The 17486-nt window shown below is 43.2% G+C and overlaps 1 protein-coding gene across 1 annotated transcript in view; it reads left to right on the plus strand.

Annotated features, from left to right (window-relative positions):
- Positions 1 to 14217, plus strand: part of LOC143280045 (uncharacterized) — a 54790-nt gene extending 40573 nt beyond the window's left edge. The window contains exons 4-7 of the mRNA XM_076584565.1: positions 262 to 471; positions 2117 to 2227; positions 2937 to 6887; positions 13047 to 14217. Coding sequence (XP_076440680.1) covers positions 262 to 471; positions 2117 to 2227; positions 2937 to 6887; positions 13047 to 14194 — 5420 coding nt within the window. The 3' untranslated portion in view covers positions 14195 to 14217. The remainder of the gene's footprint in view (positions 1 to 261; positions 472 to 2116; positions 2228 to 2936; positions 6888 to 13046) is intronic.
- The last annotated feature ends 3269 nt before the right edge of the window (positions 14218 to 17486 follow it).

Genomic DNA, 17486 nt, shown 5'->3' on the forward strand with positions numbered 1-17486 from the left:
TGATGTGGGTTCTACCAGTTCTGGACCACATGCACAGTTAATGATTTGGGGTGTTTTTTTGATGTGGGTACTACCAGTTCTGGACCACAGGCACAGTTACTGATAATGACTGGTGGGGTGTTTTGGTAGATGGAGGTGTCGAGATGTGGGTGTTGCCAGTTGTGGACCACAGGCACAGTTATGACTGGTGGTGATGTTTTGACGAGGGTGGTACCTGAATGCTCTGTGGTCACACAGTCAGTGGTGTTGTAATGTGTGCAGAGTATCAGTTCCCGGTGCGGGTGGTCAAGGCCCCCTCAGGCAGTCGTGTGCCTCTGGAGGAAGTGAAACTGTTGATCCATGGCTGTCAGTTCTGCATGACCGCCCAAGTCCCCCCTCGCATCCTGCAGACCTGGAATGTTGGGGACCTTCGACGCTATGGGGTCCTGGAGGGCAAGTTCTGCTTTGAAGGAGGCTCAAAGTGTGGGAAAGGTTAGTGCATTTTTCCTTTCTTGTTTATTTATTTATTTATTTATTTGGTTGGTTGGTTATTTATTTATTATTTTAAGAGAAATATTATTCATTTTTCCCCTTTAGTTATTCTTTGTGATTCTGCATTTTTCCTTTCGTATTTATTTATTTTATTTATTCATTGATTTTTTGTTGAATTTTGAAAATATATTTTTCAACTTTTTTCCCCCCTTAGTTTATTCTTTGTGATTCAGAAATAGCTATTTTGTCTGAATAAATGTGGGGGAAAAATTATAGTCTCTGATTGATTGTTTTTAACTGGTTGTGTTGAATTCAGATTCTTTTTGTGCAGCGGTTTCCTCCTGCTGATGTGTTGATGTATGGGTAGATTGAAAGGTATTGATGTCCATGCATGGTCATTTCAGTGTGTTTTGGTAGGCTGAAGCTCCTGTTTTCTGTTTTCATCTGCAGACAGTTCGGTTGATGGCAAAGTGTTTTGTTTGCTTGCTTGCTTGCTTATTTGTTTGTTTTGACTGGTTCATTGATTAAGCCATTGGATTTCTAAGTTGTTTTGTTTTCCAGTTCAGTGCAAGCTCATGGTTGGAAAATCCCCAAGTTTTTTCTGGAGCTGGACAGCTTAAACAGTTCTTATTCAAACTGAAAGTTTGTCTTGCCGTAGATTTGGTGTTTTGCATATATTTCTTTGATTTATACAGGTTGTGTTGTTGGTTTTTTTCATTGTAGTTTTTGTCTTAAAATCCATTGGAGGACATTGCGTGTGTGTGTGTGTGTGTGTGTGTGTGTAACAAGGAAAGAGGGAATTGTCAGATCAGTTGCTTATGGTTAAAAAGATGCCCAAGATGTGTGTGTCAGATAGCTTACTTCAATGTATAGCATTTACCTTAGTTATTAACATAATCTGTAGTTGTTACATTTTCTAGAAAGGAACACTGACTTTTGATTTAACTATTTATTTTTATTAATTCATTAAAAGATAAATCATTTTTTTATGTTTAAGGTATAAGGCTCTAAACTGCCTTCTGTGAAAATGTGCATTACATGTTTATGATGAGACTGAAGCATCTGGTGCCAGGTGGCCCTGATTTTTGTTTTTTCAATATTTTAAATAAATCACCTCACCTGAGTTGAAGAGACAGTTTTAAGAACCTAAGATACCTGTGATCCATTTTACACCAGAGCGGTGTATTGTTGACAGAATCTCTTCAGATTTGAAAAAATCACACCCAAAATATTAACCTTTTTCTTGGTTTTGTTTCCAGTCCTGGATGAAAACAAGGAACACAAATGAGAACAACAAACATGCATATGTAAATTTGAATATCAGAGTGGATGACAGTACGTCAGCAAACACACATGCACACTGCCACACGTGCATGCATGCACATGCTCACACACACAAGCGCCTGCACATGCTTCCACAGGCACACACACATACACACACTGAGTTAGGAAATGTGCATATTTCTTTTTTGCTCATTTAGGATTTGTATGTATCAGTTTGTATGTGTGTGTTACTTTCGATGAAATGCATATGTGTTTATCTGTGCATGGATATTTTCCTGCATACCCTGTTTTTTCTCTTTGTTTTCCAAAACTTTGTTTGTTGCACCACTTTGTCACTTCAAGAAAAGTTGTGCTCTGGCAGGTGTCGGGGTGCATGCAGTACAGACAGAGCAGGCTGAAGAGATCTCAGAGATCTTAAGACTCAACAGCCTGGGCAAGTCCTCTTCCCCATCTCAATGCTCTAACAACAGAAGTGAGTTGGCATTTTGTGGGTTTAATCTGTTGTTCTCTGTGTGTGTGTGTGTGTGTGTGTGTGTGTGTATACATTTGTCTGAGAGAGAGAGAGAGAGAGAGAGAGAGAGAGAGAGAGAGTCAATGCAAGCATTTGCAATGTCTGCACATGAATATGCATGTCAACACATGCATTACAAGGCAATATTTCCATTTCAAAGTGTGCAGCTTTTTATCTGTTAGTGATTGAATGACAGATAATTTTATGGTAAATCAAATCAAGATATGAGAAAATGATGGTTTTGGGCTTTGCCTGAAAAGATAGGGTTGTTGCCTTAAAGTTAATAGATGGGATAAAAGTGGTTGTCCACATCAAAGACAAGGTGATTGTACATACCAGTCTTTTTATGCAGATTGGAACTCAGAACAACAACAACAAAAAATGGGGGTGGGGGGCTTTTTTTATGTTGTATGCCAGTTACCCTAATTCTAGAAGAGATGAAGTACAGGTATGTTGAAATAATTGCAGTCATGACTTCCCAAAGAGATGATATGAAACAGATGGAATATAGACAAAGAGGAGTTTTTCAATAAGTGCAGACGGTAAGTAAAAGTTCTTGTATACATATTTTCAGCAAAAACTTAAGTAACAGTGTGACGAAAGAATGAATGAAAGCTGCTTCCAAAGATACATGCGCAAACCATTGCCTGTAATGTTGTGTTGCCCTCAGACTCCCAGCTTCTGGACTACAGCCTGGTGAGCCCTGAGGTTGTGTGGAGCCAGGACCGGGCCGGGGGGCCGCCCAGTTCAGGCCCTGGGGCTGGCGCTGTGGGCATGGACCCCTCCCCACGCCATGTCTGCTGCCAGGGGCTGCCTGCCGGTGGTGAGGTGGATGAGTGGGGCTGTCGCAAAAGGCATTCGGTCAACGTCACAGAGTACCACCGGGCCAGTGTTGCCACCTTCCAGGAAAAGCTGCGACAGATGAGCCTGGAAAACCAGGAGCGGCAGCGGCTCATGGCCATCTACGACGTCCCCCCCAAACACCCCCGCAAACTGGAGACCATCACTGACTCTGGCTCCACCGATCAGCACAAACAGGATGAGTCTGCCGCCAGCAGCGTGGACCCTGTGTCTGGAACAGATGCCTCGGTGCAGGGGCACAAACTGACATCGGGACTGATGGTGAGGCTGGATCCGGACAGCGCGGCTTCCCAGGGGGAGGTTGGGGGTCAGGGCCTGGCTGCATCGTCGCAGGGCAGAAGAGTGCTGGTGACATCTGTAGCCGGTCGGGAGTACTGCATTCCACGCAGTCTCAACACATCCGTGTTTGATTCCATTGTCAACGCCCAGGTGGACACCACAAAGCGCAACGAGGCCTTGCAGTCACTGCACAAGCAGGAGACCCATCTGCATCAGGAAATTGTTCTGCTGGATCAGATGCTGCAGTCCTGTCACCCCCAGTCTCCTTCACACAGACAGAGTGATGGGGACTCTACCACTGAAAGTATGGATCCCTGGCAAGACCGAATCCCCACTACCACTGAAAGTATGGATCCTTGGCAAGAGAGAATCCCCACCTTGGAGTCACCTGTCCAGTGCAGCACCCCGAATCATGTGGCACAGAAAACGACCAGTCTCCCACCTAAAATGAACAGCAATGAAGACGCAGAACAGGAGGCATCTGCCAACAGTCCTCTAAGTCCCAATCTGTTGTCCAAGCTGGAAAAAATCCCATGGAATTCTAGTCTCAATGCTCCTCTGCCTTACGTCAATCTTGCCAAGTACGATGCAGAAACAGACAGTGGCTTCATCTATTTGCAGAGTGGGAGTGAGGCAGACAGTGGATACATGGCTGCTGCTCCAAAGCTGCACAGAAACCCTGCAGGGGGAAGCATGGCCAGTTTGCGACATCGGGCTCTCATGGGTTTGCCCAGTCGCAGCTTCAGTGAGACTCACATCGGGCCGGGGAAGTTAACAGGTCGCAGTTTACTGGCACCACAGAAGCCTTTGCCAGTGCCTCCCAAGGAAGAAAGTGAAGAAGAACTTCATTGTGAAAAGGAGGATCCATTAGCTTCCAGAGAAATGTTGATGGAAGATGATGGCTTGATGCCTCCAACCACATACGCCCCTCCTGTTCCCTACCCTCGTGTGGTCACTACCATGTCCAGCACCTGTGCCTCAACATCTGTCACAGATTCGTCTCTTGCAGAGTACACTCCACTTGCAACTGCCACAACGCCTACTTACATGAAGCCTATACCCATCAGAGAGCCCATCTATGCCAACGAGCCTCCCCCATTACCACCTCCTCGATGTAAACTGAACACTCCCCCACCAGAGCTGCCACCCAAGGGACCGGCTCTGCTTCAGAGAAGTAAGCTACGGAGCTCAGGGTCGGGAGCTTCCATCAGCACCACGGTCCCTCCAGCGCCCCCTGTCAGAACCCGCAGTTTGTCTGTTGGTTCTCAGGGTGGCAGGACTGGTGAGGGCAACAGTCCTGCAACAGGGTCTCCCCCTGTACCTGTTCGTGAGGTGAAGAAAAATTCGGGAGACCAAGCCTACCTGCCCATGGGAAGTCCCCAAAGTGCTTCCCGCAGGGTGCACACAGATGGTGGCAAAGGAGGGGACAGTAGACCGTCCAGTCTCTACATGACCAGCAGCCCTAAGCCACGATCGAAAGGCGCTTCCATTGCAAACCGTCGTGGTAATGCTGAAGTGCTGAGTGGCTACATGGACATGGCCAACATGTTTGTGGAAGAACCCAAACCAGACCCAGCAGGCAGTGTATCCATCACAGGGTCTGAGTCGGTCTGTGCCAGAGAGCTGTACATCTCTGAGCCCATCCAGGACTCTGGCAGTGAGACCACTGTTGACAGCAACTACATGGAGATGTCCAACTTCCCTGTCCAGCCCAAGAGTGCTGTGCTGAAGAACTTGGAGGCCTTGCAGACGTACATCAGCACCACCTCAGCGGGAGAGGGTGTCTCCAAAGCGGGACCTTGCAGCTCACCTGGCACTCCCCGAAGACTGCACACATCGGGCAGTTCTGATAGCCCCACACCCAGCACTCCTCCAACCAGAGGAAGCTGTAAGGTGTACAGCAAAATCACCACCACCACCAGCAACAGTGGCACCAGTACTGGCAACAGCACGACAGAAAGTGAAAATGTTGGCACAAGTGTGAAGTGTGCTGGGCACAATGGTACTCCAGACAAAACTCGACCAGCTATTCCGTTTACCAATCTGAAGAATTTTGAACAGAAACAGTCCAAGTCTTATGTGAATACGTACATTCCAGCACCTGAAGTGCCCTTACCAGAACCACCAAAGAAAGAGGAAGGATTCTTTGCTCGTCTGATGCGCCGAAATTCTAAAGACAAAAGTACCTCCAAGAGCCAGGAAAACCTGAACCAGCAGAAAAACCGCACCAGTGTTTTTGAGCGAAGCGTATCCGAGCAAGGGGAGGTGGTGGATGAGAAGATGCTCAGTAAAGTGAAATCGGGTCGTAGGAGGTCAGCCAGCTTTCCCAACCGCCTCAGCTTCCATGAAACCACAGGTTCTGGAGGAAGCCCCACCCCCTCAACCCCCAAAACTGATGCACCTCCACCTCTCCCACCCTCCATCAAATCATCCTCATCCATGAAGTCATCCTCATCTGTGAAAACATCTTCGTCAGTCAAGTCCAGCCCCTCCTCCAAGTCCACTTCATCATCATCATCTACCAAATCGGGCAGCACCAAGCAGTCCAGAACCAATTCTCAGGACACAGCCAGCTCAAAACCTCCGCCTGATAGTCGCTCAGATAACTCTTCTCTTCACGATCTGTCGGATGACTCTGACAGAGCTCCACTGCTGAGGCAGGGTGGCAGCAACAACAATGAGCTGCAAGTGTTGACTGTGTTGCACGTGCAGCAGGATCTGGATGTCAACCCACTGGCCCATCTCTGCCCTCCTCACCTCACAACTTGCTCAAGCAGTGACCCCCTGTTCACAAAACACAGCGAGTCATCTTCAAAACTTAGCGATTCCTCAGTCTCTCTGTCGGACTGCTCCAAAGCAGGCTCTTCCAAAATTCTGTCTTCAGAGTCCTCCAAGACTGCCCTGTCTGATTCTTCCAGAACAGAGTTGTCAGAATCCTCGAAAACAGATGATGAGAAACTGATCGAACTGTTACAGAGCGGCCAGACGCCGCCAGCATCGAACATAGGTGAGGAGGGCAGGACGCACCGGACAGACGTCTCCCCTGAAGACCAGCAACAGCTGTTGGCAGGGGCAACCACTGCCCAGGAGGAGGCGGCAGCCATTGCTCGACACGTGGCCTCCGTCCCCCCTCTGATCCCTCCCAAAAACAAACGGCTGCCTCTCTCCCCCGTGTCTGAAGTCAGCAGCCCGGGGACCCTGTCCCTGTCCACACCCTCACCCTCCTCCTCCTCCTGCTCCCCGCCCCACCAGCACCCCCTTCTGCCCTCGGCCCCGAACCAGGACGAAGCCATCTACGTGGACATGAAGGAGCTGCTGCCTCAGGGGCGGAAGAGCATGGGGGCATCTGTTGGCGCTGTGCCCCTCCACCCCTACAACTGCCCCCGGGAGCAGAAAGAGCGGGCGCGGGCCACACTGAGGATCACCCCAGCCGTGCAGGATGAGGAGGGCAACATCTGGGTGCCCCGCCATGATGCTGGAGGTACGTCCTTCACCTTGCCACCTTGATCGTGAGGTGCTGTGACCCCACTCCCCCTGACGTGACGGTAAACACACCATACGGTACGTGACCTTTGCCATCTTTGGCATGGCATGACCTGGCCTTGACATACTGTAGGTGCCTGACCTGTTGAACGTTTTTTTGTCATGATCAAAAAAAAAAAAAAAAAAAAAGCTGGTGGTGATCATGACTCGCGTCACCCAGACATCTAACATCTTCGTTTGCGTAGCTGTGGATGGAACGAAATCCCTTTTTGCAATTTCTTTCCTTTGATGGAAATATATTCCTTAGATTTTGAAATATTCATTCAGAGGTCTTTTTCTCTGTCCCATAAATCTGATTTAGAGCATCTGAACCATTGAATGTTAAGATTGAAATACACTAGTTTCTGTGGCTGTTTGTACTTCTATATTGGTGCATGTGTGTTACTTTTCATTATTTTTATTACAACTTCAGAGAGAGTTATTATTCAGAACATTTGCACGAATTTTTGCATGTCGCTGATCATTGGAGTGGTTTGCAATTAATTCTGTTTGTGCGTTTGTGTGCATGATCTGTGAGACTGTTCCTTGGGGAATTTGATGAGCTCTTTTGCTGAGTAAAGGGAGGTAATTTCATGTCAGCAGCAGTTTTAACTGGGGGGGTATGCTTTCAATGCAAGATTTGAATCAACTTTTGCAGAAAAGGAAATGAAACATGATCAAATGTGAGTTTTGAATAAACTTTAGTATAAAACAACAACAACAAAACAACAACAATGAATCCATTGCTAAAATCCAAATTCATGAAAAAAAAAATGCCAGTGTAGTCAAAAAAAGTAAAGCAACAACATTGCTGATCAAGTAATGTCTAAGGAAGCATACAGGTGGTGGAGGCATTGAACAGAGGAATTTATGAGGAACAAGTTAAGGCAGGCAGTTGTTGGAAGATTGAAGAAAGGGAACAGTGAATAGAAGAATATATGAGAAACAAGTTAACTGTTAAGGTAGGCAGTTGTTGGAAGATTGAAGAAAGGTATCAGTGAATGAAGAACATATGAGGAACATGTTCAGGTAGTTGGTGGTTGGAAGATTGAAGAAAGGTAACAGTGAATGGAAGAACATATGAGGAACATCTTCAGGTAGTTAGTGGTTGGAAGATTGAAGAAAGGTAACAGTGAATGGAAGTATACATGAGAAACATGTTCAGGTAGATAGTGGTTGGAAGATTGAAGAAAGGGAACAGTGAATAGAAGAATATATGAGGAACATGTTCAGGTAGTTGGTGGTTGGAAGTCTGGAGGAGGGGAATGAGAGAGGGGGTTTACTAATAAAGTGGTTGTAGTGAAGGAGTGAGAGATTTTGTATGTCCACGTGTACATACAGGAGATGAATGAGAGTACATCACAGGTTGAAAAAGGTATAATTTTTATACTAGGGTTCTTTTAGCAGGTGCACAACACACATGCACGCACAAACACACACACACACAGAGAATATTTTATGCTCTCAACACTTAAGGGGTACAGATATGCCAGCATACTTTATTTTATATAGAAATTCAGAAATGCAGACACACTGATGCACAGTAATGCAATAATAAATAAATAATGTGAAACACAAAACTATCTTTCATTCTGTTTTCAACTTGAGAAATATTTTCCAGTATGAATGCACACATTATTTTTCAACTTTGACACAAATGGTAGCATATGCGTTTGTATTCATTTGTTGCATGTCTCAGAGTGTATGCCATTTGCATAATCCTTGCCATTTGCTTTGCATTTTGAATATATATGCTTGTCATTTGTTTGCTGACTAACCAATACCTAACATCGGCTGGTTTCATACCAGGGCAGCTTGACCGAAACAGGAACAGCAGATTAAAAATGTATATGTAGCCATGTACCCGAGTGGTTTATTATTATACACTATTAAAGGGGACAGAACAAAAGAATGATTGATGATTTACTGAATTAAAGGATAGAAAATATCCACACGCAGGCCAGGGGCATATAGACAGCCAGTCATAAAAGGGTTTTTCTGTTGTTTTATTTACAATAGTTATAAGGAGATAAGAAAAAGAGAATAGAGAAGATAAAGAGAAGACAGTGCACTGATGAGACACAAGTAACAAAATATCGTAAGTATAACATGTCAGGAATGCAAGTGGATAGAAAGCACATGTGTACATATCACATGGAAAGACTACCACTCAGTTTGGGATAGGCAACAATATAAGATAAGATAATGCATATGCATGAAGACCAAACACTGACATCAAATGACATTTCTAACACATTTAAATAGTGTAGATAAAGCAGTTAAAGCTCAGCTGATTTAGTGAAAATACACTGACAGTATATATTTAAGTAAAGATCTTACTGTGTCAGAGTGACTCAAATGAATTAGTTATTATGTAGCACTATACTAGAGTAAGCCGTATCGGAGAGAGCATAATTGCTAAATTACAATTAACAGACTGTGATACATATCAGATGGTTTTAACCAATAACTGATACGAGTACAACACTATCTTGTAATCACCACAACAGAATACTACACACATACATTATTAAGCACACTGTAACTGTGAAACACTGTAGCAGTACAACTGACATCAATATGTAAAATAATACATGAATATTAAACAAGATAACAGAATCAATGGCTTTGATATTCAACACTGGCAAACTGAGAAACCAGATAGTAAGTCAGTGCTCAATACAATGATTTGAAAATTATCGTGGCTTAACCATTAAGTGGTGAATTTAACTTACACAAGTAATCCGTTGCATCAAAGCCAAATATCAGCATAGCTAAGCTTGTGCTCAATATTTAAATCTCCTCCACCGAAGCAGGATAAGTAACCTAACTTTCATCAGTGACAGCAAATGAGAAAGAACACGTCGTCATAGAACATTCTCAAAATAAACTGTGTCCAGTGACGTCACTGACAGTGACGTTAATAATGAAATGGAATACTGCTACACGCATATGACGACATGGTGATTATTTAGATCAATCATAGCCAAGCTGTGACTACATGTCAAAGCAATAACTGAACAAGGCAGTATCAACATACTCATATGAACACAACTACTGTGTCAAAGAACACAATTTACAAATCATCAGCACATTTTACACACAGTAGTTACAGCGATATGGCTATGACGCTGGCCATTGCAGCAACACACACTCTGTGAACAACACAGCAAAAGAGAGAGAGAGAGAGAAAGCAATCTCTAGCCAGAAACTGGCCAGGTGAAAAGTGACCAGTCATCACCTGCTGTGGCTATTTATGCAAGTTGAGTGAACTGCAATGACACCCATGTGTGCTGCAAAGCAAATCAGGCCTATGGCGCTAAATATTTGATTAATCTGTGTTTGTTACAAGGTGTTCAGTGATTTCTAAATGATTCCTAAATCGATTTACATTGGATTGGTCGCAAAAGAAACCGCTCAACACCTACTTTCTAATGATTGTAAAATGAAGTGTTGATTAATTAAGATGAATATATAATCTTAATTTAAGTCACCTGAAAAGGGTCAGTTTTAGCGAGCTTGTCGCTGAAAATCACAAACTGTGTTAAATCAGTTTAATGTAGGCAAACACAAATGGTATAGATTCAAAGATGGAATTGCGACGATTCTGCCAGTATATAATACTTGCAGTTTACTGATCCGACAAAAGAGATATTTAATTAAATACGGTGTGTCAGAATCACAGTTTTCACCTCAGTCAAAGCCGTCAAGCAACGCTAGGTGTGGAGTGATTGCCATTAAGTGTTGACAATGAAATTCGGATTTGTATCTTCTAAATACCTGATCTGTTCTCATCCAAACACTATAAATATAATGGTGTGGTTTTAGTTTCCAACAGCAGTCACATACAGAATTGTAACTACAGCATTATATGTGACGAGAAAGACAAAATGATGTAAGTTTTGCGTCTTTTTACACTGATGAACGATTAAACTGAAGTCAGATATGCTTGTGACAGATTGAAGTGTGTGTGTAAGCACAACAAATATAATATTGCAGCAAACGATACAGAGACTTGATTTAATAGATGTTTAGGAGCAGTTGTTTAAAAGGGGCTTTGCAATTCAAACAGCACATGGCTACATCTAAAAAAAAAAAAAATAAATTTTTAATTTAAAGATTGGGGGGTGCAGGCTGAAGACATATCAGAGGATGAGACTCATAGCAGTACACATGAACACACTGCTTTCAGTAGCGTGTGTGTAGTGATGCCTCGCCCAAATTACCAGCTCAGCTGTTAAACTTAAGCCAGGTTTTAAGAACTTTTATATTAATAATGACTGTTTTGTATCATGTCATTTTTTTTAAGTGGTGGAAACCATGTCATGAACAGTTTGTGGCCATGTTGTGATCAGTGAGGACCTGAATAGCCACATGTATCTTGAGTGTAGAGATAGATTCCTTTGTAAAAGCTGTATTTCCACTGGTTTTCCTTAGCACTCAGTGGCAGCAGAGGATAGTGTGATTATGAGTGGGTCATCTTGTTGATCTTTATTTTGATTTAAGTACTATATAATAAAAAAAAAGTATCTTGTTTATCTTTATTTTGATTCAAGTACTATATATATATTTTTTTTAAGTATGATAATTATTACAAATCACATCATGTGAGAGTCTTGCTTATTCCTAGATGACCATGTTTCCATCCTCTCAGTAATGTATAGAACTTACCATTTGCAGTTTAAAACATCACAGAATTATTACGAAAAAATAAATGATCACAGTTTTCATACATTAATATTGATGTATTAGGGATCAATAAATGAGGGACTTGTGCCCGCGCGCACACACGCACACACACACACACACTCACACACACACACTCACACACACACACACACACACACACACACACACACACACACACACACACACATTTCAAGCATGCTCATGACAAATGCAAAACAAGTGGTCAATTAGGAAACACACTCACACACACACAGAGCAATAATGGAAAAGCATGTTTTCAGAATGGTGAATTTACAGCCTTAATTTGTGTGTGTGTCTGAAAAATAAAGATAATGATTTCCATTGTGCTTTACATGATTACAGTCGCTATACATTTTATGCCTTCATCATTTAATTATGATTTGATCGTGATCCACATTGTGTGATTATTTCTTTACAGCTGCCTTCACCTAATGCTTTTATTGTTCCATTTCTGTTAGGTGGTGGTTTTTTGTTGTTGTTGTTGTAATTTTTTATTGTTTGTGTGCACAAGCTTTGTTTTATTGTTTATGTGCACAAGTGTTGTTTTATTGTTTATGTGCACAAGTATTGTTTTTATGTAACTGATTCCTTTTGTGAAACAATATACTGGTTGGTAAGTCAACATAAATTTTCCTGTGTTGAATGATCTTAACTAGATTTAAATGACAATTAACTGTAGTAAATCATTCCCTAATTATAACAGTGACAGACACTGAGGCTGAACTTGTGAAATATCTCATCTGCACACGCATACAAAATCTCTCTCAGCTAGATGCATGTACGTATAATCACATAGATGCCATCATTATGATTTGTTCATTTTAGTACTTGTCAGATTAGCATATTGTACAGATGAAGACACACATGCAGATCTATCTGTGCATGCAAGTACACATGCGTACAATATTACATGCACACAGATACACGCACGCACACACTCACACACAGAGAGAAAATATTGTAAGTGTGCTATGTATTATTTGTGTGGACATTTTTCTATAAGTTCATGCAAGTGTGTTGACAAGAGATCAGACATTTGTTGTTTCAGTACTTTTGAGTCACTGAAGGCAATTAAATCTCTTGCAATCAATGGTACTCAAAAGATGGTTTTGGTTCATTCACTCACACATTTATTCTTAATTGCAAGTGTTTCTGTACCTGCAGTCTGGAACGTGGAAAAAAAATGTCACTTCAGTGTTTGCCATTTGGTTTGATTTTGTGGTGTGTATAAGTGGTAGCCACTTGATTTATTTTGTGATATGAAGACAGCAGCTATAGTACTGGTAGTTTACAGTAATGTATGCAAAAAGTGGTGATACTTTGCCAGTGGACTGGTGTGTTGATGAGAATCTCGGAGAACCAGCTGATATCATTGGCTGTGTGACAGGTTATGTTCCTGTGTGTGCAGAAGCCCGCCCCCGACGCTCCGCAGCTATGTTTGAGTCACCCCCTCCTCCGGTGCCCGGTTTTTCCTCCAAACTGCCCCCAACCTTCAGCCACCCCTCCCCCCGTCTGGGGGGCGAGGCCCCCTCCAACCTGTTTGAACTGCGCTACACCACCCCGCTGGTGGTGTCTGTGGACCCCCTGGAGGGGGCTGGGGAGGGCCTGGCAGAGCCCCTGTCCATGTCCTCGCAAGGCAGCTGTCCCAGTCTGCGCAGTCTGGATGAAGTGGTCATCCGTGCCAGTCCCGCTGCCACTGTTCTACGGCCGCGGTCTGGCAGGGACTATCAGGTGGTGGAGCGCCGATGCTTGGGCTCAGAGAGTTTGTCATCCAGCCCCGCCACAACCCAGTCCCCGACGTATGACTCAGTGTTTACATATGAGGGGGCTTCTCTAGGTCATAAGTCACCAGCCTCCACCAGTTTGTTCTCATGGCAGAGTCGTGGTGAGCACCCCTCCCCTTCCCCCTGCCCACCTCTGTCTTCAGGGCCCTCCACCCCCCTGTCCAGGGACAGGACTCCTCCCACCCCCTCTTCCGCCTCACTGTCTTTGTCCAAAGAGACCACACCATCCCCCAGGGTGTCAGCCAGAAGGGACCATCCCCTGCCCCTGCCTCCCCGCAGAGTGCGTGCCTGTCACAGAGCTCACTCGGAGCCCTGGTCGGGCCGGTGGGACTTCCCCCGTGTGGTGTGTCAAAGCACCAGGTCCTCGCCCCCCTCCACACCCCAGGCACCCATGTCCCCACTGGCCCTTGCCCCAGATACCACACCCCAGCCCTCCTTGAACTATGCAGAGATCGACCTGACAGCCGTGGCATCCACCCCACCGCCTGTGGAACTGACACGGCATTCCTCACGCTGGCAGAAGAGGGCTCCTCCGAAAGCAGCAGCCATAGAGTACACGCAGATCGATCACACAGCCACCACCGCCCTGAAGAGGGCTGGGCAGGAGCACGCCCAGTCTCGGGAGGACAACAATAGTCTACGGCGTGGAGCCACAGCCATGTCTCTGGCTCGCAAAAACTCTGCTCCAGCTAGCACCAAAGACAGAAAGTATTACTCTTCCAGCATTGCTGGAGAGAGGAAACTAAGTACATGTTCTATGGATTCTATTTAATTCTTTTTTTGTTTTGTTTTTTAATTATTATTTATTTTTTTTAGGGTTTGTTGTGATGGATTCTGTTTATTAAGTGTTAATGTTGCAGTTTTTATGTGTCACCATGTAACATGTAAACTGTGGACTTTTTCTTATTGTAATAATGTTATGAAGAGTATATTTTATGTATTTATGCAGTTAGATTTCAGTGCTTCATTTGTTACAGTGGAAATGTTTGGACTTTTTGTTACATGGTTTGTGGCGTCAGTACGGATCATTTCATTGATGTTGGTGTCATGGCCTATCATCAAGTGGAGCTCATATAAACAAGATTGTCACTTGGGCCAGAACATACACTCAGTGTACATTGATGCAAAGAAGAAGGGTCAGGTCTGTAAATCAATACACACCAAATTCTGCAGACTTCCAAGTACAACAGTGTATGTGATAATGTCACATCTGTAACATACTATCAGAGACCAGAAAGAAGATGAATCAGTTTTGCCCACAGCAGCATTTCTTTTTTTTTCTTTTTTTTATGAAACAGGAAAAAACAAAACAAAAAGGGTGATCCATTCAACAAGATTGCATAATGTTCATTAGTAAAATAGCTATCATGTTCCATGGCCACTGTGCTGTGATGCATATTGAATGACAGAGTAGTAACAAGAAAATGATATGCTGGTTTAAAAAAAACAGAAGAAAAAAAAACACAGTTAAGTTGTCTTTGTTATAAATTGTTATAATGAGTTTTGTAAAACTAAAGGAAGTACTGGACAAAATGGTCCATGATAGTGGCACTTTCATTAACTGGAGAAAAGCAGCAACAAAGCATACATCCATTGAATTACGTCTGACAGAGAGAAAACTGTTCTTTTTCATACTCAACACACGGGTTTGTTTTTGTTTGTTTGTTGTTGATGTTTTTAGTGGTAAACAGGATTCTATATGGAACAAAGATTATTTTCTGTTTGGGTTTGTTTTGTTTCGGTTTATTGTTTCTGTTGGGTGGGGAACCCATTGATGACCGGCCAAGTTAACCTGTTTCATCCCCAGTTAAACTAATTAACAAATCTTACCCAACCCCAGACCAAGTCATTTTCAAGCAATGTAAGCTCAAAGAGGGTTGAGGTAGAAAAATACTCTTTAAAATTCCTGAATGCATTGTTGTAAAAAATGATTGTGTGTGTGTATGTGTGTGTGTGTTGTACTGTTATTGTTGAAGTATATGTAAGTTTAAATGAAATTTAAAAAAAACTGTTTTGTTTGCTCTAAATTTAAAAAAAAAGTGTTTTGTTTGCTCTACGGCTCTACGGCAAACAAAACTAAATGAAACAAACAAAAGGGAACTGAAAGTTGGGTTAGAGACAGGAGTTCCTCATTCCAGTCTGTGAGTGTGAGTTTTCAGCACAGTGGACGCTGGCAGACTTATCTCCCTTCGTTAAAGGAAATTAACAAGACACTGGCTTTGCAGCAGAACTGTTGATTGTGGCTTCTCAGAACTGAAGTAAGGGTTAGATAGAAGAGCTCCTTGTTTTGTAGTCCCTGTGAGTTCACACTCACTGTATAAGTGACATGTGACGCAGGTTGAAATAAGTTAAGATGGGCTTCAGGGCGCTGTTTCATTTACCTCCTGCTTGTTTTTGTTATTCCAGCTGTTTGCATTGTTTGTTCAGTTTTAGGGAGACAGCTACAGGTGGTTTTTTTAGCTCTGAAGTGGCCCTGTGTGGCCAGCTGGGCTATTAGCATCAACGGTTGAAGATTTGGGGAGTGAGCGGCTTTTGTGCTGTAGTTCAGAGGTGCTTGTGAATGGATTTAGTTACTGGGGGCAGATCCGCTCCAGGTCAGCTGTTGTTCTCAGAATATCACTCAGGGGGACTGTTTTCAGAGATAAGATAAATATGGTCAAACAGGCATGACAGTATACTGTGTTGTTGCTGTTTTTGTTGTTGTTGTTTGTTCTGACAGTGGCATGGAAAGGTATGGCATTGGACATCTGTCTCTTTGGTCTGTGGTTCTTCTTCTTTTGCATTTGTGGGCTGCAACTTCCACATTCACTTGTTTGTACACAAGTGGGCTTTTATGTGTGTGACCATTTTTACCCGGCCATGTAGGCAGCCATACTCCATTTTGGGGGGGGTGTGCTGGGTATGTTCTTGTTTCCATAACCCACCGAACGCTGATGTGGTTTACAGGATCTTCAACGTGAATATTTGATCTTCTGCTTGTGTATACACTCGAAGGGGGTTCAGGCACATGTGTTGACCTGGGAGATAGGAAAAATCTCCACCCTGTACCCACCACCAGGCACTGTTACCGAGATTCAAACCCCGGACCCTCAGATTGAAAGTCCAACGCTTTAACCATTTGGCTTTTGCGCCCATCCAGGTCTGTGGTTCGAATCTGTCAGCATCTGGTGGGTAAAGGGTGGACATTTTTCCAGTGTCTAATATGTACCTTTTCCTAATACCCCATGTGAATGTTTTGTACAGACTTGTTGGAACCACCACAAGTCCCTTCACTTTTTGTTTATGATACATGTGCAGAGGATGAGATTGCCCTTTGGAGGAAGAGTTGAATCCCTCGCTGTGTTAATGTGTAGTTTTTTCATTTAGCGGATTACTGACATATTCTGTGTTGGTGTTCAAAGTAAGCATTAGTGCAGCACTGTATAAAGATGATAAATTTGTCACTTCAAATGCTGGGTTGGTGGGGTTGTTGTGTTCCCTGCACACACTGGGGCCAAGGGAGACTGAACCTAGACCAGATTTCAGATCTTATTTATGAATTCACTGTTCTGGTGTGTTCATCACAATGCAGTTATCAGCCTCACAACATCAGCTTGCAGCATACTTGGGGCCATTAGTTTTATTTTCAACAGAATCAAATGACTTATTATTTAACGTTGTTGTTCAAATGTCTTGTTTCGAACTTACTCTTTTGTGCAATGCATACATGTATGTTTGCTGATATGTTATTATAAAAGTGTATCTGTTATGTGAACTCAGTTTCCCCCATCCCATACTCTCCTTTTTTCTCAAGTCATTCTCTCTTTAAAACTAGACTGAATGCCTTTTCTGGGAAAGACATAGACAGCATTACAAACAAGTCTGTTACTCATTGTTCAATACTGCATTTGTTTGTCTCTGAGAATCTTGCCAAGGGTTTCGATGATCTGTTTCGTTTGTGTCACCTGCTCAGTAGAGAACAACACACTTTGCTGGCACTGGTGAAAGACTCATTGTAAATGGTGCAGAATTTTTGTTTTTCCAACAGTCGTGATTTCATCATATTTTGAAATGACTGCATGCAG

This window comes from Babylonia areolata, chromosome 1, assembly GCF_041734735.1.
Source record: "Babylonia areolata isolate BAREFJ2019XMU chromosome 1, ASM4173473v1, whole genome shotgun sequence".
Taxonomy (NCBI): Eukaryota; Metazoa; Mollusca; class Gastropoda; order Neogastropoda; family Buccinidae; genus Babylonia; species Babylonia areolata.